General features: G+C 43.2%; 1 protein-coding gene across 3 annotated transcripts in view; it reads left to right on the forward strand.

The window, feature by feature from the left end:
• Positions 1-23,939, forward strand: part of Lpp (LIM domain containing preferred translocation partner in lipoma) — a 615,165-nt gene extending 591,226 nt beyond the window's left edge. For all 3 annotated transcript variants that reach the window (XM_052753866.1, XM_052753868.1, XM_052753867.1), the window contains exons 10-12: positions 1,595-1,773; positions 7,150-7,270; positions 10,357-23,939. In XM_052753866.1, the coding sequence (XP_052609826.1) occupies positions 1,595-1,773; positions 7,150-7,270; positions 10,357-10,485 (429 nt within the window). In that variant the 3' untranslated portion in view covers positions 10,486-23,939. The remainder of the gene's footprint in view (positions 1-1,594; positions 1,774-7,149; positions 7,271-10,356) is intronic.
• The last annotated feature ends 204 nt before the right edge of the window (positions 23,940-24,143 follow it).

A 24,143-nucleotide genomic window follows, 5' to 3' on the forward strand; every position in this document is an offset into this window, starting at 1 on the left:
TTGGGTATTTCCCGGGGCGGGGGGTGGTGGTGAATGAGAGTGAGCAGCCTGCTTGGGTGTGATGAGGAGCTCAGCCTAGAGAGGGAGGTCAAATGTCATTGAGGGAATTCACTCTGTATTATGGTGCCATGAAGGTTTGTTGTCAGGAAAAATACTTGGTCACATCCATGTTTCAGGAAATAAATTGGGCATCCTTAGAGAGACAAAGGGGGACAAAGGGGGTTGTTTCTGGAGAGAGATAAACAAAGAGCCAATGCCAAGGAGTTGCCTTGGGTCGTTTTCAGGACACTTATTACCTCAGTACAAGCATATCTCGCCTCAAGGCATTTGAAGACCTCACAGTAAGAAGGCAGTTTCTCCTCAATTTCCATGCTCCATCCGCTTCTGTGTCTTCCTGTTAATATGTACACTCTGCATTGATTCCAGATTCTAGTGAGTCACTCCAGATACTTCATTTAGAGAATAACATGTATCACACAGGAAGAAAAAGATTATTGTTTGGGAACACAGTCTGGGCATGGAGTGGGGTTAACAGCAGGGCCTTTTGAATGCTGACTTGTTGAATATTAGCTCCTAAGGTTCACATGTATTCCTAAGGCTCAGTGTATTTTCAAATCCAGGTAAACCGAATTTCTTAGCTTACTTTTTACAACTGGACCACCACTTTATGTTCAACATTTCTATCAGGAGTTCATTTAGCCTGAATTTTGAGGTTTTAAATGGGAGCTTTGATTTGGGCTCTATGGAGGGGTGTACACTTGTTGCAGTCATAACATAGATAAAATGTTAGGGGCCTCAGCAACCCTACTAGGTCTTTAATGTTGAGTCAAGTTTTACTTGTAATAGTATAGCAGTTTTCTAAGTACAAAACCTGGGAGATGTAACTCAGGGAACACATCCAGCCTACCACCTATTTTTATAAATAAAACTCTACTGAACTACAGACCCTTTGCTTGTGTGCGCTCAGAGGCAGTCTTTGCTCTATGTGGGTGAACTGAGTGGTTACCATAGGTCCTTACTATCTGAGCCTTTATTGAAAAATGTGTCCTCAGTCTTGGTGAAGTAGAAAGGAGGAATGCCATAGAAGGCAGACAGTGGGTATTGTAAAACATGGGTTTAGGGCTGGAGAGATGGCTCAGCAGATAAGAGCACTGACTGCTCTTCCAGAGGACCCGGGTTCAATTCCCAGCACCTACATAACAGCTCACAACTGTCTGTAACTCCAGTTTCAGGGGACTTGACAGCCATGGCCAAAACACCAATGCAAATTCAAAAAAAGACATTTCTTAGAAGCCAGGGATGGGTGGTGCATGCCTTTAATCCTGGTACTTGGGAGGCAGAGGCAGGTGGATGTCTGTTTGAGGCCAGCCTGGTCTACAGAGTAAGTGCCAGGATAGCTAGGACTGTTTCACAAAGAAACCCCATCTTGAAAAGTCAGAAAAAAACGAAACAAAGCGTGGGTTTGCTGCCTGCTGCCTCCGACCTGTCTGTGTGCGTCGTTCTCACTCCGATGGTGCCAGCTGCCTTCCCTGGAGTGTTGTGATTCACCCTGGAGCCACGGTGCTCTGTTGACCAGTTGTCTTCCTCTCCTCAGAATACTCTGGAGCAGTGCAACGTGTGCCACAAGCCCATCATGGAGCGGATCCTCCGCGCCACGGGGAAGGCCTACCACCCCCACTGCTTCACCTGCGTGATGTGCCACCGCAGCCTGGATGGCATCCCGTTTACCGTGGACGCCTGCGGCCTCATCCATTGCATCGAGGACTTCCACAAGTAAGCAGCCGTTCTCTTGAACTCCGCTCTCCTTGCCTGCCACACCCTTCCTGCTGAGCGACACACACACCAGGATCTAGGGATCTATTCTGAGAGTTGTCTCCAGTGCGGGAATTGACATTAGGGGGCCCCTGTCGTTATCCAGCTTAGCCTCTCTTCAGAGCTTGCCTGCAATTGACCGTGATATCCTTGTGCAGCTATAGATAGGGAAGCGCTGACTCAGTTCAACAAGAGCCATGGCATTTAGCAAGTTGTACTTCTCCCAGTTCTTCAGTTTGGTTATCTGACCAACACTTGACCTAGTGGTCTCCTAACTAAGACAGCCTCTGCACCCCTGTTACTGTAGGGGTAGGAGGTGCTCGTAGACAGATGTAGAGAGCAGTTCTGTCACCCAGTTCCGGTGGGAGAGACAGCTTCATGCCCTAGCCAACACCTCCATGTCTTCTCTTAGCCTCCTCCCCCACCAAAGTCTCGGGCGCCTCGCTATGCTTCCTCATGACATTGATTAGTGCAATATGGTGCAGCATTTTGAGAAGGGTCAGAAAGAAAATTTCTCAGGCTCACGTCTGCTAACCCACAGGTAAGGCCTCGAAACATGACTTCCCTTCTTCACGTCTCCGCTTTTACCGTCCCTCTTTCCTCCAATATAGGAGGGGTTGAGAAAACGACAGTTCTGTGTTTTCTCTTAGTTGTGCTCATTCGTTGGCTAACTGCTTCATCGCCTCAGCGCACATGTTTATCAGGGTCGGTGTGGGAAGCTGCAGGTATGACTTGCTAATGCGAGGCCGGCGGCTTCCTTGCTTCCGTTCGCTGGGCAGTCACTTCGAGAGTGGTTTGTAAGGCTCCCGAAAGATGAAGTGCGTTGCTAACCACTTTCGGGCTACGCTCTGAGGCTCAAGACGGGCTGTGGGTTTCTTTCACCACTGCTGATGGTCAACATCCAGGAGGTACTTTCCACAAGCAGCTTGGGGACCTGAGACTCATATTTTTAAAATGAATGTCCTGACCACTCTCCCAAGGAGCAGCGAAAGCAAAAAACCTCACCCAAAGTCGTGAGGCTGAATGAATTAGAAAAACAACCCAGAAGCAGAAATTTCAACCTGAATTAGACAAGAAAAGGCTTGCTTTTAAAGGGCAGTCAAAGCATAAATTGTACTTCACATTATTGCTATTTTTAGCTTGTAATTACACATGAAAAAAAAAAAAAACCCTGCATCTATTTAAGGGAAGTGAAAAGATGCCAACGGGGAGTGTTTTTCTGTCACTGTTTCTCTCCTCTTTGAGACTTTCACGATCCAAGAAAGACAGGTAGATGTAAGCAGGGCACACACATTTGTGTTGCTGGGAAAGCCTGAGCTATTACACCCCTCAATTAAATGAGGAAATCAGTTCTGACAAATGTGGGTCTGTGTCCCTGCCACTTATCTTCCGTTTCTAGTGGTGGGGAGCATAATTAGAGACTGGCGACAGTGACATAAGGGTGTGGGTCTGAACACTCTAAAAAGACAGCCTTGAGCAACTGAGCAGGGGGTAGGGAGATGCACATCTCAGGGCCCAGCCTCCCTCTCTTTCAATGCACGTGAGAAAGAAATTATTTTTTAAGAACTAATGTTGGCAGATGTGGGGCGGGGGCGGGGGTGGCTTTCGGATACTGCCCTTCTATGGGAGGAAAATAAAAGAACATTTTCCAGAGCTCTTATTACTTAGCTTTAGAAGTACTAGAATGCAGAGTGGCTAGCCTTCCATCACAGGGTGCTAGCCCTCCAGCCTGGGGTGCTAGCCTTCAAACACTGGGTATGTACTGCACAGCCTGAGAGACCAGTAAAGGAGCAGACCTGCTTCTCTGCTTTAGGAAAGCGGCTTTTTGGCTTTTCTGAATGGGTCTCCATCGTGGGGCTGTTAGGAGACACGGCTTAGTTTGATTCTCACACTCACAAGCTTCTCTCCACGTGCCAATCGCTGTGGTGAGTGCTGAAGGAGACACTGGACACAAGAAGCCGGACAGAGGTAGTTGTCAGTGCTGGACTTGTGAGAAGGAGGCAGAATATACCAGCATAACAGGGATGCAGGGCAGAAGGGGCATCACCAGGAGGTCGGCCCAAGGAAAGCTGCTGCCCTGTCTTCTTCAGAACTGATCATTCGACTCCGTGATCCAGGCAGGCCTCTCTCAAGCAGAACTGGAACTGTGCCAAGTGAGAAACAGATTGTTGATAGAGGATTGGCTATTGGCAAAACCTCTAAAATGGCATCTCAGAACTTGTCACATAAAGGGCAGAATCTTGACGCTTAGCAAATGGGCCATTTCCATATAAATACCTTTGGTTAAAGTTGACTTATGTCCCACAGCCCACTGGGAATTGAACTCTTTCACAGACATGGTCGCCAATAACTATTGAGAACTCCCTTGTTGGGGGACTATTTTAGGTCCTGTACACGAGTATGTGGGAGGTGGCAGTGGGCACACATACACACACACACACACACACACACACACACACACACACACACACACACACACACACTCTCTCCCTCCTCATTTTACCTACCTGGCTGTCTTTAAAGGCTAAACTTACTATTTTAGTAAGACTTCTTTGATTTTACCACGCCTTATTCCCAGTTATGAATTCATGCCACCTCTATATTTGAGTAATTTTCTTAAGTCTATTATAGTGTCTCCTGGTTTGTGATGAACTATACATGTGAATAAATTTTTACAGCAACCAATGTAGATAATTTTTACAAGAAGATAGACTATAAAAGGTTTAGAACAAATACAGAGGCATGGAGAATTCCTTCTCAGGTCTGTGCTGGAATCTTTTGAATCCATGTTTCCTGTGCCAGGGAAAGTGGGCTTACACTGTTCTTTTTAGTGTGTGAAGCATACACAGTGATCTCTGCTTTCCTGGCAGGGATGTCATCTGTGGTATTAGTCAGGCTTCCTGTCCCTATGACAAATACCTGAGTAGGAAAGGTCTATTTGGACACATGGTTTTCAGAATTTTTAGTCCATAGTAAGCTGGTCCTCGGTTTCTGGACCTGTGGCGAGGCAGCCTAGCTGGAGGAAAGGCATGATTGAACAGCTCTTCACCTCATGGCTTCCAGGGACAAGATGTGCCCTTGAAAGGTATGTTGTCTTGACCTGCATCCTCTAACTAGCTCACCTCCTACATCACCTCCTGATAGTACCATTGCGCTAGGACTCTAAGGATGGATGAATCCGTTGAAGTCAAAGCTGGCACGATCCAGTCACCTCCCAGCGGTTCATCTGTTGACAGCTCAGTGCCGAGTATATGAGCCCGAAGGGACGATTTCATATCCAAACCATAGCATTGATCCATTTGGTTGTTTAATTTGGCATTCATTTGTTAATTGCCAAAAATATGTTGGATGTGAAATGACTAGGTTCATGGCTCCCTTGACTGATGAAAAAAAATGATAAAAACGCTTCCTAATAACATGACTATCAACAGAAAATAATGTGTACAGTGTCTAACAGAACTTGGCATGTAACAGGCACTTAATAAACAGTAACCATCAAAACTGCTGTCGCCCTATTTATTATTATTATCATCCACTTGGCGAGCTAAGCATTGGAAAACTCCGCCTCAGATCATGACAGCACAGTGACAGCAGCTCTTGCCTCTCAGCTTTGCTAAGGAAGGGTGATTGGTTACTGAGAACACAGCTACAGACACTCTAGAGAAGGACCAGGAGGCCAGACATCAAATCTAATAATGCCTTTCTCACAGAAAAATAGAGCAGGTGGTTCGTGGCATTAGGTGTTGCTCAAATTCCTCTGTATGAACCAATATAGTGGTCACCAAGGACATAGAAGTAGTTACTTCTAAATAGGTAAAGTCAAAAAAGAAAAGAAAGCGTGTCCTAGAGGAATGTATCTGCCCGGGAAAACTGGAGGAGGCTGCGGCTACTTCTGCCCTCCCAGTGACCTCGCAGCCGGGGAAAGGAAGTTCTGCAGTTGACATCAGGAGTCTGTGTCTTTTACTACTGATAACCCAGATTCAAAAATAATCAGGTAATCCAAAGCAATTTTTGCCACTGCATATAAACTTCTTGCATAAAATATCAATTATAACAACCCTGATTACTACTGCAGTTGTACCATGATCCTCTTAATTTTCCTTTCACAGCAATCAATCGATCTGCTACTTAATTCATATTTATTTAGATTACAGCCATACAGATGCCTTTTGGGTGCCGCCAGGAAAATTAAAATGTACATACAGAGTATAATGTATGTAAAAATGCTATGACAACCGTGAAGTGCTCGGCAGAGAGTTAGATGACTATCATTATTTCCTTTTAAGTCTTACTACAAGTAGATAAATTTTAACATCATTAATCTTAAAACTATTTCCATGAAAAACTTTAGTTACTTGCTCAATATCTCTCTGTATATTCCTTTGTCATTTGTTTTTAGTGTTTTGAAACAGGAGCTCACTCTGTAGCCCAGGCTACATTGGAACTTAGCGTGATCCTCCTGCCTCAGCCTCTCCAGTACTAGGATTTCAGATGGGCTGGTTCTGTGTGTCCTTTAACCATTTTTTTTTTCAGTTCTTATCTGTGTCCATTCCAAATTGTGTCTCATTCCACATCTTCACAAATGCTATCCTTAAATTCTAGAAAATACAGATGGATTCATAGCCCATTTTTCAGCCTGCTAATCTGCTAAGACAAAAAAGTTGTTAGCAAATAATAAATTAAGAAATATGTGAAAGTTCTTTACCAATAGCTTCAAAACCTTACATGTGTGTTTATATAGACTCTGATCATGCTAAAATCCCTCCTACAAACAAATCATAAGCAATGTGAACTTTACCATTGCAAGTGTTTCAGAAAATACATAGTAAACCACTAACCTTTGCCGTTTGGTAAAACCTGTGTATGTGAGGCTTTTTGTGGTCTGGGATTGAAGACACATTTTAAAGAAAAAATCTGTAGAGATTCCTAATTTGGGGATTTGTCTAGGGCACAAGGAAGGCACACTAACATCTGGAAGCAAATAAGAGCCTACCAGGACCTATGTCCATCCATGTTCAGGCAGGACCTTGTTTCCTATGTTCAGCTAGGTCATGCCTAGCGTGGTTCTATGCACAGGATTGCTGCTCATCCATGCTGCCTGCTAAAGAGTTCCTGAAGGTTCTCTATACAGAGCAGTCCACACCCTCTTCCCTGGCAGACACGGAGTGTGCACCTCTGTCAAAGCCTCTGTCTACTGTCCCGCTCTCTTTAGGTCAAGGTCACACAGGAAGTGCAGACCAGGTGTCAGCCTGTGGCTTTACGCCTTCCCTTCGCTGCTGTGTCCCTCTCCATCCGCCTGTGCACTCGACATCTCACCAGAATTCTGTCTGTTTTCAGGAAATTTGCCCCACGCTGTTCTGTGTGCAAGGAACCTATCATGCCTGCCCCAGGCCAGGAGGAGACCGTCCGCATTGTGGCTCTGGACCGTGATTTCCACGTGCACTGCTACCGCTGTGAGGTCTGTGGCATCCCCACGTCAGAGCAGTCGTGTAGCCTGGAGACCTTGGTGCCTAGCAAAGGCCTTGGAGTGATCAGACAGGAGTCCGCTCTGACACAGGCTGTTAAGGCAGTGACATCACACATCTTATCCCACTCTGAACAATCCCTCTCTCTGTACAAATGCTTCAAATTCTTACTCCTCCAGATGTAGCTATGAGACCGAAACACAGAACTGTATGTCCCAGGACAGTGTAAACTATTAAGCTAGAGGAAAGGCAATGATGATGGTGATGATGAATCTGTAACTTATGATTTGGTTAACTGCTTCTTTGGGCAGAGGGGCCATTATCACCCAATGAGAAGGACAAGAATTCATTCATTTCAGAGGTGCAGGAACTTCTCATTCAAAGCCAGAGAGGTTTATTTATTTAGTAGTTAGCTTCCAGGTGTCACTTAAGAGGTTACAACTGCTAAGAGCTGTGGACAAGTCAGCACAGGGTCAGACTGTGAGAATATATAAGGCATACCCATAACCAGCCTGGAAGTGAGAAGAGGAACTTAGCTGACACTCTGGGGACATGTAGCCATTAATACAGCAAAGGGCAGAGAAAATGGCTTTAAAATATTTTACCTTCTTCTATGAGCTCCCCAGGCCCCTCCTTCCAAACAGTTTTCTTTGTCTACAAGCTCTTGTGGATACGGCACTTTTCAACCCCTTCTCCGGTCTGCGTGGGATGCAGACTTTCTCATCCCCTTGTCCACATAGTCTAACTAATGCCCAAGGCTGCAGGCTGGCAAGGCTCTGAGAGCCCCGGAGAATTTGTCCACTCCATCCACTGCCTTGCCTATAACTGACCATCTGTTTTTACACTGTGCTTTGTTCATCCATAAAGCTCAGGTTATGTGCCCCTCTCCAAGGTTAACATGAAGAAATACATTAACAAACCAACAGCCTTTGTGTGAGGTCTATGACCAGGGAAGAAAAGAGAACATCGGTGTTCAGCCATCATCTCTCCAGTGACCCAGTATGAGGCCACAAGAGTGTGGAGACACTTTAGAGGTCATTTTCCAGGAGATACTAGGGCGCCAAGAAGCGCCACCTCCACCAAAGTTCCCCACATACTCCATCGCACACCCACAGGCTTTGACTTGTGTTTTTGCGTCCAGTGTGCTGTACAAATTAGATTTGCTTTTAAGTGCTGAGCAGCTTTCAGAAACAAAATCATAAAATGGGGAGAGCACTGAATTGGAAGATGGCAAGCTACTGTTCTTGTCCAACCTGTTTCCCTGAAAAACACCAGGCAGACCATTCCACTCTCCCTTCTGACTTTTTCCTGTGTAGCTCCTTGGGGTGCTATGACTCTGACATCCATCTTTCCAGTCCTGTGGTCAACTTTGGACTGCTTACAGGATCCAAATGACTGTAGATGACAACTCCTTAAAGACTTTAAATTGGGCAGGGAAAATGGCTCCATCAGTAATGGACTCGTCCCACAAGTGCAGAGATCTACATTTGGATCCCAGGCACCCACGTGAAAAGCAGGCGCCGTGGCGTGTGCAGTAACACCAGCATTTGGGGAAGGAGAAAGAGGAGGGTCTGCTGGGCTGTTCACATCCTTAGAGCTTATTGATCACTCATCTGGCTGACTTAAAGTGAGTCCTAGATTCACTGGGAGACTCCATCTTAAACAGTAACAAGGAGAAAGACAGAGGAACACACACACACACACACACACACACACACACACACACACACACACATGCACACACGCACACACATACAGAATTAAAACTGTGCCATCTATGAATGATGTTTTCGGGATTTGAAATAATTTTTTGTTTAGTTCCATTACTCAGTGCCTGAAGACATCTCGAAGTACAATAATATACCACTGGTTCTTTTTGGCAAAGCCAAACTTCCCATGGATCATAGTTGTGTCTGCTGTCGTACTTTGGGTCAGCCCTCTTTATTTGTCAGCTGTAGACATGGCTTCATTTATCTCCTTGCTACTCTTAGAGAGCAGAGGGGAGCTTTGCAGGCTTCACGGCCTGTGATAGCTTCTCTTAAAGTGAGCAGGGCACACAATGCTAAACATGGCTCTGTTTATTCTCCAAGCAAACTCCCATTTCTCCTAAAGGCAAGGGCTGGCATTCAATGCTACCATTGCTTTACAGAGTGGACCTTCACCAATACCAACACTAGCGCAATCCTTTGCACATATGCAACTCTGCATATTTTTTACAGAGTGCTTTCACATCCATTACCTGCTTTGACCATCCCAAAAGCTTGGTAAGGTAGAAACTGCCTTAATTATTTTCAGAATGGCATTCAGTCTTGTGTCCAGCCTGTACAGACAGTCACAGACCTAACAGCGGCACCTGGGGAACTTGTCTCCCGTTATAATGTGTGTCCCTCTCTCCTGTGCTATCATCCCTTTTGGAAAGTATGACGTACTGTTAGTCCTCCCAGCCCTTGCAATTTTGTGTCCTTGCTGCAATTGCAGTAAATATACAACAGCCATTGGTAGCCTTCCTACATGACAGAAATCACTTTTCTCTGATTTAAATAGCCATAAACTTCCATTCTTACACCTGTCCACTCTTTTAACGAGATACTAAAATTAAGGGTAGTGTACATTAGGGACTGTACTTTATTTTCCCTTACTGTTGTTTAGGAAAGCTAATTAAGCCCTGAGAGCTGAGAGCTGTAGACTCTTTCCTACTTGTACTATGTTTTTATATTCAGTGACTAAAAGAGTCGTTTTAGACTATTCGAGTTTGTTCTGTTTGGAGACAGAGTCTCTATAGTCCTTGCTGGCCTAGAATTTGTTCTGTAGACCAGGCTGGCCTCAAACTCACAGAGGCCCACCTGCCTCTTCCTTCCCAGTGCTGGGATCCAAGGTGTGCCCCACCACTCCTGGCTACCATTTGCACTTAGGTTATTAACCTCTAATTCACTTTCATCGACCATCTGCTATGCCATGTACTAAGGGTGGGGTGCAGTGGGCACATTACAGAAGAGGCCTTGTAAAGAAGGCTCGGGAGGCTGGGTTTGTGCCGAGCTTCCCAATATCACTTCCATCCCCTCTGTCTTTGTTTCCCTAGGATTGTGGTGGTCTTCTGTCTGAAGGAGACAACCAAGGCTGCTATCCCTTGGATGGACACATCCTCTGCAAGACCTGCAACTCAGCCCGCATCAGGGTGTTGACCGCCAAGGCAAGCACCGACCTGTAGAGTCAGCCGCCGCCTAGCTGCTGCGCGGAGAAGAGTGAAACACGAGAAAAAGAGAAGAGAAGAAATAGAAAAATAGAGGCAAAGTTCTCAACCCCTGGGATGGTCTCTGTTCTTCACCTGCTGTTAACCTTTCCTTTAGAAGCACATACATGATGGCATTTGTCGAAGTTCCTACCAAATACACATTTCACATTGAATCATGTAGGGCCTTGGTGAGCCTTTGTTGCAAGGACTTCCACATTTTTGCACAGATTATGCCCCGTCCCATTCACTTCTGCATTCCTGGAACTGTTAATCCCCGTGCTTGTCTCACTTTTCATCTGGTTCAATAGATGTTTAGTGTGGTATTTGCTGTCACGTGATCTTCCCTGGGTGAATGTGCCAGCCTGCAGGTGCTGTTAGCTTGCTGTCCCGTCCGGCCACCTTTCCCTCTGGCTGTGGCTACAGAAGTTAGCCATCCTGTCGCCAGGTATGGCAAAGGTGAATTCTCCCATTGTGCTGCGCCGCTCTCGGCTCCTGGTAAACATAAAGTGGGGAGGTGGTTGTGCATTTTTTCCGCTGGGCTATAAAGGATTTATGTGAAAAAGATACATAGATTAGCAGGAGCCCAAATTTAGTTTGCAGTTATCCAAATTCGTAATCTGTAGTGCCCAGTGGTCAAGGCTCATTTGAAAATGTTTATTGGCCAATAGCTAAAAAGTGGAGAAAGAACCAGATTTCACTACTGAGCTAAAGAAGCCACGTGGGAAATGCTAGCCAAAGGATTGCTATTTGTATTTGAAAAGCCCATTATATTTCAACAGTTCTACCTTGAGATTTTCCTCACCACCCTATCTGCACATAAGGCAGACTTGCTTTTGGTACATTTCCAATTCTGTCCAATACTTCATCTTAGAAGTACCGTGAATTTTCTCCTAATACACAAGCATGGTTACTACAGTTAACATCTATCTACAGAAGGATATGTATTAAAAAGGAATCAAAATCTTACCTTTCTTTCATTTTATAGTGACCCAAATCTGTTTTTTTTTTCCTGAAAATTGCAAATTGGGACACATAAAATGAAGTTATGTAACCATGTTTCGTCTTCTTTAAAAAAGGAAGAAAAGCTGGGAAAAGATTGTGAAACCCGAGTCTTATTATTCTTATAATCCTTCTGCAACTCAAGTACATATTGCAGGAGACATATTCCTATCTTCAATGTGACATTTACACCACACTTTTAAAGACAATCACTGAAAACAAAATTGTCTTTCTGAGCTAAAAATATGCAGAATGGCTGCCGAGAATCTTTCTGCGAACTCTTATTAGCCAGTGAAACGCTTGCTTGCCAACTGGAGCCAGTGGGCTTTGTTGAGAGGAGAGACCTCGCTTAGCAGTCGCAGCTGGCCATTTTGTGAACTCACTGCTCAGTATCTTGGGATGAGATTTCCCAAACCTCTCTTTAAATCTTCTACAAATATATACTTTTAAATTATGGAGTACTTTAAATATACAGAAGGGTATAAATAATAATATAATGAATCCCTCTGTAGCTAACACCCAGTCCTAGAAATATAGTCACCTTAAATCCCACAAATACCTTTGTATCTCTCTTAGGCGGTGCTGGGAGTTGAACCCGGCCCTCACGCACTTGACAAGCGCCCTGCCGCTCCTGCGTCCCCAGCCCTTCTGTTACTTTTCTATTTTTTTTTTTAAATCTTTATGACATGATGATCTTCTAGTCTGACAGTTTTAATTTTAACATTTAGAGCAAATTTTTTTTTAATTACTTGTGCATGTTTAAAATTGCAAAGCCATGCCTCAGGAATTCCATAAAGTTTATTTTACTTGAATAGAAGTCATCATGAAAGTGATTAAAAGAAACCCCTAAGCCTTTGTCACTCAGCTCCTCTGGGTCGATCTGTGGCTTATTTACTTTGCTCGCTAAGCAGTTTGAATCCCCAGAGCTATGGATGGCAGGGGCTTCCTCTACTGCCTGCTCCTACCTTGCTTCTCTTCTCGCGAGAGTCATGGAGGGCAGCCTGTGGATTTCAGGATATGGTGGTGGCTCTATCCCTGAATTCCTGTCTTCCAAATCAAAGGCTCGGCTGTGCCAGTGACCTCAGAGAACACTGCCCGTCAGACAGTCGAGATGGCAATACAGTCTGCTTAGACTCTCTCTCAAATGTTCACCATAAAACAGTTCAGGAAATTGTCTTTACACCAAAAGTAGAGCCCAGTTTAATGAGGGCAGGAATTGTGTCTAGAAATGCAGTCATATTGCTATAAATTTAGACAACAGAGGAAGAATTTATGTAATTTTTATACTCTAGAGCAATAACATCCTACTTGTTTGTTACATTTAACTCCTTCTGCAACCAGATGTTTACATGCGAGAGTTATCGGAAAATGCTGCCTGCCACAGCTTCTTCCCTGAGGTTTTCTGGGCAGAGCTCTGCCTGCTTACAGCCTTCTCAGTGCCTTCTCATCCAGTAACCTCAGAGTGTCTTCACCAAAGATTTTTAAAGTGAATTTCTTTTTAATATAGACTTATCCTTTTATAATAACGAATGTGCACATACACATATACAGAAATATTTAGAATTAGATGTTTTTCTTTCACAAGGTCTAATACGTATAAAGGATCCTACCACTTTATTCTGCAATTTCTTTAATATATGATTTACATTGCTTTCTTGTTTCCTCCTACTACGAATTTGATTTAAATAATACCTAGTCACTCTGTTCTTTACTCTTTTAGCCACATAAAGTTTTGCCTACTCTAGAGATATAAGGATCATATTACTTTAATTATTATACACATTGTCTTTTGATATATTGCCTCACTATCATTTAAATACATAAACAGAAAAAAATATAATGTTTGTAACAGAAAACTTGTCAAATTCTATCTGAATTGTTTAAATATCAAGAGCACAAACACTTGGTTATTCTGTATCAAATGAAATACATAGATAAGGAAAAAACCCACTGTCACGAGCTCTGCAGAGAACATTTCAAAGTAAGATTCTCTTTCTATTTTGATAGTGGTGGGGATGGATCTCTGAGCCTTGCATGAAACAGACAAACACTCTGCCATAGCTAAGCCTCACATCCAGAATAAGGCTTTGTAGCTGTTGGGGTTCCCATTTCAGACTGGCTCAATATGGAGCTGGGCAAACAAAATTGCCTTTAAAACTCACAAAGACATCATCACAAGTCATAGCTCAAGGCCTCAGCATTCCTGAAATATTGCCATCTCTGCAGCTCAAAGGTGTGGGCTTTTTCCTGTCACTAGCGTGTGGCTCTCCCTGTTGGAATGACCTCTCTGATCACAATTACTACATGGGTTGTATGCTGATTAATGAAATGCACTTGAAAACACTAATTGTTTTCTATGAAAATGTCTGCAAATACATCTATGGTGGGCTTTTAAGAAGTATGGACTTGAATGATGATGAACAGCTATTTCGTATTTGGGTCCAGGGGAAGGAGAACACACTCTCTGTGAGACTGCAATAGAGTGTTGATAGACCAGAGACAGGACTCTGCCAACCATCTTCTTAGTTACTACAAATCCTATTAATGTGAACCAGTCAGGAATAAGAGTGTTATTTCTATTTGATATGGTTTGGGCTTCTCCTGTCAGCTCTGTGTTGGTTGCCCCCCTGATCCTTCCATTATCAAGTTTTGAAGGGTGTCGGGAAAATTATGGCAGCTGCTAGGGAGATCAGGGAAACACGGATGCCACCTCCCAGCCTCTCGCCATCCCTCTTGGCTTGGAAAGGCATTTTTATATATATATATACATTTCTAGAAATATTGCCATTGTACCTTAGTATTTCACATTTGTAGTTTAAACAAGTGATTGTCCATCTGTTGCCTGAAGCTACAGTACATGTGTGTTATGAATGAAATATGACAGCATGTTCCATACCCCTGCTTCAGCCATCTGTAGACAACCAGCAACCGAAAAAGATACCTCTGCAAAATGTGCCTCAAGTCCATGTCCTGGGATGGCTCTTCTGGTGCACTTTCATGAGAGACAATCAAAAACAATCCATAATTGTGCCTTATTTTTAAATAATCTTGTTTACACTACTATGACTATTGTTCAGTAATAGAAATACTAAACCCCAGATCTCAAAGATGTAACACACACACACACACACACACACACACACACACACACACACACACAAAATGGAGGGTAGGGGAGAGCTGCATCACTTCCATCTTAATATATTGTTTCTTCAGTTTTGGAAGGACCTCATGAGTGTCGACGAGAGCATGCTCATGGCCAAAGTGATCTGTTAGGTGTTGTAAATGCTTGTGATTTGATCTTCCTCTTGCTTTACTCAGATAAAGACAGAGACTTGAGCCTGTAACACCCATGTAGCACACACATTTTAAAATCGTGTTATTTGTTTGAATTAATAAGGAACAGTCTTGATTATTGATCAAGTTGTGATTATGGTGCAGCCATGAATATTTCAGGACAAGTTATGTAGTCGCTTGATCATTGGAAACTGCTGTGGTGCTGTGGGTTTGGTTGGCATAGCTTTATCTCAGACCTTTTACAATTAACCTGGCCAAAGCTACTGTGATCTAACGCAAGCGCTTAGCCCCTTGCCTTCTTCTCTCCTTTCCTCCTCCCTCTCTCTCTCCCTCCCTCCCTCCCTCTCTCTCTATTCCTTTTTTCCATTGTGCCTATTAACACTGCCCTATTAGGGTCGTCTCTTTAGTCTAGTTAGGATACCATAACATTATGATTGCATTAGAAGAGAAAGGTACCAGAACATATACTTACGATCCAGAAAACCCGTGTTTTACAGGGGCATACTCTTTAGGTTGTGTGTATTCCTAGAGGGAGATGTAGTCTTTCAGCTGTGTTTTAATGAGGCCTTGTTGGGGACTTAGCTCATAGAGTCCTTCTTGAAAACGGATCTAGTTGTCTCACCTGTGGATATGCAAAGTGAACTCTCTAAGCTAGACTGTGATTTGTTTTTAACTCAAAAGCGTTTTGACCACAAAACACTTGGATTTTTAGTGACAGAACATGATTTTGTCCCATTGAAATTAACTTGATAATTTTCCTTGTGGCAAGGGGAAACTATTAATTTTCCCAGTTTTTAACATTGCAGTGCTTAACCCATGGTCCATATGAAATGATAATAATTCACTCACAGTATTTGCAAGGGGTAGGTTAGCACTAGAACTCTTCTTAGAATGCAGATTATTTTGCAGGCATATTTTCCCTTAGTACAGAGAAGAAAGATACTAATTTACTTCTCTGTTTTAATTTTTCCTTCCTTATGCAGAAATTTTAGACAATATTTTAGTTAGCTACCATGCATATGACTAATTGTGGAAAGCTATGTAAAAGACACATTTTTATCCATCTGATTGGAAAAAAAAATGCTCGTATCTTTTCTCTTTGCTTCTGATTGGTATTTGTTTTATGGCAATGTCTAAGCAGGATGATAAGTATCTCTACTTCTAGCATTTGTTAAAAATTAGCATACTACAAATACTCAAATTCTTTTGTAATATTTAGAATGAAGGGCTAAGTTAAGTTTTCCAAGACGCTCATCCACTTAGAAGCAAGATAAAACTTCATTCATCTAACTGATAGTCATCTACTGTTTAGACAGAAGACTGTTTAAATAGGCACAAATGCACTCTATGAACTTATCTTTGAACGTAACTTCTAAATTCAGTTCTCAATCTGAGAAGCAGAATGTTCTGCCAGGAATACAGATGTCACCATGTCACCTCGTGCTCTACCCCAGTGCTGGGAGGTCTTGCTGAACACAAACAAACATACTTGAGGGCAGTGCCTGGGTAGACAGTGTTATGGTCCGTATAAAGATCTGCATTCTCTTGCTTTCGTGACTGATGACTCTAACATTTATCACTGGATGTGGCCAGTGTGGAATACTACTCAAAGCAACCCAGCCTAGCTGGAAAATTACATAGAACCAGTCTAGATTCTAGACTCTTCACCTCTGTGGCTTTGATAGCACCAAGTCCTTCAGCTTCTCATTTATTGACATTGACATTGACAGTGCCTGTTACTCTCCTGTTTCCCGTGTCAGCATGACCCCCCAATAGTTCCTAATTCCATTCCCATCTACTCTGTGGCTCCGCAAGTGCTGTCCATCAGGGTGGGTGAAAGCACTTTTCTTGGGGTTGAAAGGAAAAGGAATGCCGATCCTTCAAAGGTAACTGAGGAACTCCCTTGATGAGAATTCCCTCCTAACAGTGGATCACGTGTGCACAACAGCCCTCTTATTTCCTGTGCTGTTTGGTCTGTTTGTTTTAACTTGTTGCATCGAGGTCTGTGGTGCTGACAGAATCCAAGTCATTGAGAAGCGAGGGAGTGAGCTAAGGCGTATTCCCTCCACAAGAGTCCTGCTGCCTGGCCTCATAAAGGCTCCCGTGTCCTTTGCCTTTCTGCTTGTCTTCTCGAGGATCTTGCTGTCTATTTTCCCGTGATGGATACAAAAAAAGACTCTTGACACTTGTAAGTTCTGCATCAATATTAGTCTTTGGTGTCAAAAGTCTTCCATTTCATTCCTAATATTTGTGTCTAAAGCAAGCAGCTTCCTTCCATGATCAGTTTGTCCTCTCCTTAAGAGTTCAGGATTTATCTTGTTTTGTCTCCTTAATATCCTTATTCCTTAGCTGATCTTGTTTTAATGATCATTGTTGAATCACTCTGAGAGGTTCAAGCTGACTGCAATAAGGTCAGTCTGTACTTCTTCCTAGGGAGGAGTGTGGCATGGGAAAGACTAGTTTCTCACCATGGTCTCTGTGGGAGTTCTGGGAGGACATGTGAGGACACCCTAGGCTGACTTACTGGCTTCATTGGGAAGTTGGAGGAAGAGTCCTTAAAGGCCCAACAGGACAGCATAGGCTCCTTGCTGCAAAAATGCATTGGCCATGATGCATGGATTCTGGAGTCTTAGTAACAGCAAGAGAAGCTCTCAGATACTCAGGCTCAGTGAGAGAGGAAAGTCAGCAAAGAAAAATAAGCTGTTAATCCCTTCCCATCAACATTCCAGCTGGAGGAGGGGATGATTGGTCAGAAACAGCTTCCTGTTGTCTTTGTTGCAACAAGTGCATTCTTATTGAACCACACTACATCCTCAGCTCTTGCAGCTGTGTGCCTGTCTTTTGAACCCTCAGAAAGGAACAAGCAGGCCTTGTCTACTTTTTTGTTCTTCTAGGAACGCAGTGAGGGCTCCCAGTCCTCTGTCACACTTGGTGTGTCCAGTTCTCTTACCGACTCCATGCTGCACAGTGAAGTTTTCTCAAATGGTGCCGGTCAAGGAACTCAGCACCCTGTGAGGAAGTCTCTTTGTTTCAGCTGTCCTTGTCATTAATTAAAACAGGGCCAGTCTTTGGGCTTATGTTTTCCTGGGTTCATAAAACAAACCTATGAAACAAAATAAAATACCAGCTTCCCCCCTGTTTTTACCTCCATTGTATTTGTTTGGTTTTGGGGGGATGTGTGACTTTTAAAAACAACTTCTGTTTTTAGCCAAGGAGTAGAAAAGCTTTAAACATCCATAAAAACAGTCAAAATGATTTCTGACAATCACATGTTAGACTTTGTGTGAATTCTCTTGGTTGTATTTTCTATTCAGGAAACAAACCGTCCTGACAATGGTCAGATAACTTCGTGCCCTTCCTTAGTAACTGTCCCGTGAACATTTTGCTCCATTGATCTGACCCACTGATGATGACCTTTAAAATGTTGGGAAACATCACTGTGTAAACTCCAGCTTTCACAAGGAAAAAGTCAGAAAGTATGGTGGGACTGCTAAAAACTCATCACTTCTGATCAGTTCTTCAGCACAAAAACATACCATCCTTAAGGAAGGAATGTGTGATGCTGCATTTCATGTATAAACGTATAAATTCTCTCACAGTTGCCCCGGGTTACAGTTCTGCTAGCAATCATTAGTCTTTGGAAGGAGAAGATTGTGTCTCTTCTACCCCGGCTTTGAATTTGAGACCCCTACAGCAAGAGCCTGTTCTCCGCCCCTGGGTAGGTAGCACCTATGGGTGGATTTCAGAGCTGTAAAATAATAAAATTCCTGAGAGAGCTTACAAACTGCTTTCACACATAGAACAGCCCTGGGAAGATGGTTATTAATAGCCCTGTCCTAGAAGAGAAAGCTGAGGTTCAGAATCATTAAGTGACTTGCCAAAAGCAATGTAGCCAGTAAGTGTGAGATCTGGGCATGTACCCAACCCTGTCACACACTTCTTACAGGGTACTGAAGGCTCTGTTTAAAAAAAAAACACGGAAATTCACAGGGGCCATGTGGTTATCAGTGGCAGGTGTGCATGTGTATCATAGTGTTGCAGATCATTCAGAGCTTGCACATATCTGTGTCATCTTGTGGGAAGCCACGGGTCTTTGTGACCAGCACTGTGATGAAGCCTGTGGAGCAAAGGCCACTGAGAGCCAACAGTTGAGCAGAGGCACATGGCAGCAAGTCTCCCCAGAGAGTGTTGGTTTACATCAATGGCAAACCTCTCTGGACCTGTCAGGTTCAGGATATCAATGGAGACTGTATCCTTTAGAATACAGTAGTGTGCCGAGGTGACCTGAGTTTTAGGAAAGCCCTCCCTCCCATGGGCCATTATGTACATCCCACAGAGGCAGAAACTGCTATAGGTTAAAACAAAACAAACAAACAAACAAAAACATTTTAGTGTCTCTATCTGTTCACATTTATGTAGAGCCTGCCAAGAGCCTTATGCTGACACAAAGGATTTCTGATCCAATAAGCCCATGACCAAAAGGCCTAAACAAGCGCTATTGAATGACTGACCTTTCTGAAATTTAGCCTTCATCATTTGATAGGTGGTACCTCTCAGGCTGTTGCACTTTTGTGATTAATATACCCTCATCACAAGGAGGTTAGCATTATGTTCTTAACAAAGACAACAAAAAATCCTACTTGGAGGACCCCGGGTACATTCTATAAGCCAGCCCACATCACAACTCAACAATTGGGCACCCCTCTTGTGGCTGACTCCCTGAGAAGCTGTGCATCCAGGGGCTGTCAGGCCTTTCTTTCTCTTTTCTACCTTCTGGCTATTTGCTACCAGTTGCAAATCCATTGATTAATTAAAATATCTTTTATCCACATTACATCTGCACTAAATCTAGAAAACCTTTCAGATACCCTAATTTGTAAGTTAGGCGTTTTCCTCCCTAAAGTCTCTGCTCCATCAGGCCACTCATCTGCCTGTTCCCTGAGATTAGGAAAAGGCAAGTAAAATGACGAATGGCCTCCGAGCCTTTTCCAAGTCTTCCCACAAGGGAAATAGAGGACACCGAGAGGACCAGAAGGTTGGCCATCATTGCCCAAGCACTCACAGCCACAGGCCGGAAAGGTGTCTTATCTTTCTGAGAGGTTTGATGGATCTTATGGCTGGTAGAATGGGAAGCATTTCCTCTGGCACAGATGGGGTAGTCCACCCAAGCTATAGATCAATGAAACCTGTTGAGTTCTTCTCAGAATTACCAGATCTCTCCTCAGTTACTTGAGGAGAGACTTGCTTCTGTAGTGCTGTCCCATCTCATTAGACAAAAGGACAATAAAGAGGTGAATGTGTAAGGGTACTCCTTCATGGAAATAGTTTTCAGTTATCTTCATGAATCAATCACACATCCTGGCTTGCCTTCATATAATATAAAGAAAGGACAAAAGGGGGAATGAAAATTTCCCTTCTTCCACCCTATATAATATAGTTCCAAAGATTAGAGAAAGCACAATAGTGTTTTCTTTGAAACACACACACACACACACACACACACACACACACACACACACACACACACACACACACCTTCACCAAAAAAGCTGATTCTCCAAAAAAAGAAATCTTATTTTAAAACATTTCAACTCTTCAGGCCAGGAAATTAATAATTCCTAGACCTGACCCATTTTCATAGCTTCCAAAAAGGAAAAGAGAAAGCTACTTAAATTTTATGTGAATCTATTTATCTCTTAAATATGTCAAGGCAATTTGATTCAGGAGTAGAAAGTGAAGTGTTTATCTCTCTTGCTTGAGTCTCTGTTTCTGTCAGAAAAGGGGTAAAGAATAAGCATTCTTGGGGCATTGTGCTGTTGTTTTCTATAGCATCTGCTTTGCTTCATATTGAGGTGTAAGAATTAATAATTGGTTTCACAAATCCACATTCTCCATCGTGAATAAATATGAAGTCTGAATATCTTTACTTGCCAAACTATTTAGTTTCATTTCTCAATCAGAAATTACAAAATAGGCAGAGCTAGCTTTCATATCTACATCATCTCTCAAACCCCTTTTACTTTATTTCTTAGGGGAGACTTGTGTGAAAGAAAAACAACCTGCTTCCTCTTCATCCCTCTTTGCCTTTGGATAGCTCACTTAGTAATTAGAGGAATAGAAGTTGGCCAGGTTATGAGGTATCTGCCTCTAATGTGTTTCGGACCTTCAAACACAGAATGGGAGCAAAGGGATTTTCATAATTTAAATACCAACAATGAGAATGGTCTTACTTTGCCTAGCAAATAGTAAGGTGGGAACTGATATTTAGGTGATATGTGCATTATAGTAATCTTTTGTGTTCTTCTTGGTTTCTAGAAGAGTGTCAGTTACATCAGTGTGTGGGATTACATCGCCAGAAGTCATACTGCCATAGACCTCATTCACTTGGTAGCAAACTCAATTAGCCTATTACCCTCCTTCTACCTCAAGTGGAAAGTCTGAACTGAGATGTGTCTTAGATGAGATGTAGACTCCGGAAACTGATCCGATCGTAAATGTTTTGCAGTAAAGTAGTAGCAAAATAACTTTTCAGTGACTAGCCTTTACTACCCATTTGTCACTTGGGACACCTGATAAGCACATCATCCAAGACCTCTTTCCTCATTCATGAAAGGTAGAATAGTTCCCCTTCGAGGATCTGAATTGTGTTCTTCACTTTTTCCAGAAACATGTCAAGAAGAAGATAGAATTAAATATGACACGTGGCTGTCTGGTTCTTGAGCGTGAATAAGACTGCTATGTGGAACTGTGTGCCTTATGCAAAACCTTACACTTAGCAGCCAAACTTGTACAGCTGCAGGGAGCTCTGAGCTCTGTGTGTGCTCTGTGTAGTGAGTTAACCTGGGTTTTGTTTTGTCTTGTCTGAGTCTACACCTTTATCATTAACAAATTTGGGGCTTTTCTTTCTCTACTGCTGAGTATGGGAATGTGTGCAGTTATGAGATGAACTTTCTAAGTAGTAAGCCTATGCCACCAAGTGAATGTGACCCAAAGACGCAGGGCCCAGGGAGAGTCATTTTGCCTGAACGGCACACCCAGACTGTCATTTCACGGCTTTGTCACAGGCTTTTCTCCTTCTGTGCCATCACCTTTGAGAAAAATGATTGCACCTTCTCCAAGTCTGCCTTTTTAACAGCTACAGTTGAGTTGGCAAGACTTTCCCAGCTCCGAATATAGCCATTTGCCGACTCCGGCCTCTGTGAGACTGATTCAAATCTGTGATCTTCTGTTCAGCATACACATCAGCAAAGTGAGAAGATGGATGCTAAATATAGGCTCTATTAACTTTACTTTTAGATGTACTGCCTTCAAAAAGTGCCTATTCTGAGAAACATAAACGTTATTCCTACATATGTATGTACACACGGTACCCAGAGTCGTACTGTTCAGCCTTCAAAAACACCATCAGAAGGAGTAGGTGCTGAGATACGGAAGCATCGCCAAATGTAAGGAAGTGGCTCATTTCCAATCTCCCCTACCGTGGCTACCGTGAAATGGGCTGAAACAGAGTCCCCGGCACTTCCTGCTGATACAGCCACTTTGCCTTTATATGCCAGGAACAGTGGCAAACTGCTGAGGAACCTGTACTCTATGGCAATAAGATGCTCACGAACATTTAGTCAGGGGGGAAAAAAAAAGGCAATTAATATGTGTCATGTGTGTGTTTGTAAACTAAGCATTGCTAAATTTAGCATGTCAGCAGGTTTCTTTTATCTCTTGGGCTAACTTAGAGAAAACTAAAGAAAAGACTTGGCTATAGGGGATGTAGGCTCGGGGGCCAGGTGCCCCTGCCAGATCCCTGAATCATTTTTACTCCAGCTCCTAAGAATACTAGTGCGTGCTATTTGAGGGGTTTTGTTCCTGGAGCTCAGTCAACGACACAGGGACTCTGGATGTTTGTGATGAGGCGACAGCACAGCCTGGAAGGGTGACTTGTTACCCAAGGGTGGCAGGAGGAGATGAGCCAGGTAAATATGCTGAGGTAGATAGCCATACTGGATGATTATGGAAGAGTTGAAGGGAGGACATGGTTCCAGAAAAGATTATTCTCAATGTGTCGTCTGACTCAACCAGCTGGCAGATTACACTTGCCAAGTCGTTTCCTTCCCTTCTAAGTCACTTGGCTCCACATACTCTTCAGTATGCCTCTGAGGAAAGTAAGATGTGTCCACTTAGCCTTTCTGAAGGGACACACCGTGATGTCCTCTTGGTCACAAAGCTACCATGAAATGCCACTTCCCCCACCCAGTTTTACCCAATGAAAGGAAAGGCGGCAAGCTGTAGAAGACACATTTGATGGCATCGTAGTCATCCACCACTCTGCTTCCCATATAGGAGCCCAGCAACCCAAAGCAGAGCTGAGGGACCAATGGCACTGAGGAGTAGCTCCAGGAGTATGGCCACACTTCTTTAGTAGCATCATGATTGGAGCCAGGTTGATTTTTTTAAAGAGAGTTGGGCAGTACTTCTCCCCCAAAACATTTCTCCTGTTGGTGATCCTTTTTATCTCTATCTAATTTCAACACTAATCGTTTTCTATTATTGACATGATCCGATTTCCATGCTAGAAAATTCCAAAATCTCTGTGTGAATAGCTTGATATGAAAACTAAGTCATATTTACTGGGACAGGTCAAGGGCAGGGGAGGAGAGCTGTCAGGCTTCCTCTGTGCTAAGTGTGCCTGCCGGGAGCAGGCACTTCCTCCGAGCTAATCACAACCGCAGCCCCACCAGCAGCTGTGAGTCTCAGTAACAGTTCCAACAGGGAAAGCTACACAAAAGCGTGGAGAACAGGGCTTTTTTTCATGTGTGTGATACTAATAGAGCCATGGTATTTCCACAGTGTAAGCAAAGTGCATGCATTCACTGCCTCGTAAACCACCCCTGACATCCCCACAGCAGCACACATGGTTCCTTATGAAAATCAGAATAAGTTGTGTTATAAGACCGTGATTTGGGTAATTTCTTCTGTACTTACACATTATTCAATTATATTAAAATGTTTTTATTTACATTCTATCAGGTTTGATTATGTTTTCCCAGTGCTCTTATGAGAATAAATATGAAAATCACATTCTTTTTTCTGTAAAGCAACTACTTTATATTTAGATATCCAATAAACTTCTCATTCCACTTTCTTGCCTATGTGTGGAGTTCTTTTGGAGTCAGATGATCTGTTTCCTTTTCTCTTAAGCCCAGTTACTGTGATTCATTTTTTTTTCACCAGTTGCTTTCCATATGGTCCTCTGAGAATGGGAATGCCTCTCAGAGCAAGTATGCCACAAGAGCATGCAGTCCCCACTCCATCAACACAGATGAGCTCAACTTCTCACATGCTCT

Source organism: Peromyscus californicus, unplaced genomic scaffold, assembly GCF_007827085.1.
Source record: "Peromyscus californicus insignis strain IS unplaced genomic scaffold, ASM782708v3 Scaffold_25__1_contigs__length_3188244, whole genome shotgun sequence".
Taxonomy (NCBI): domain Eukaryota; kingdom Metazoa; phylum Chordata; class Mammalia; order Rodentia; family Cricetidae; genus Peromyscus; species Peromyscus californicus.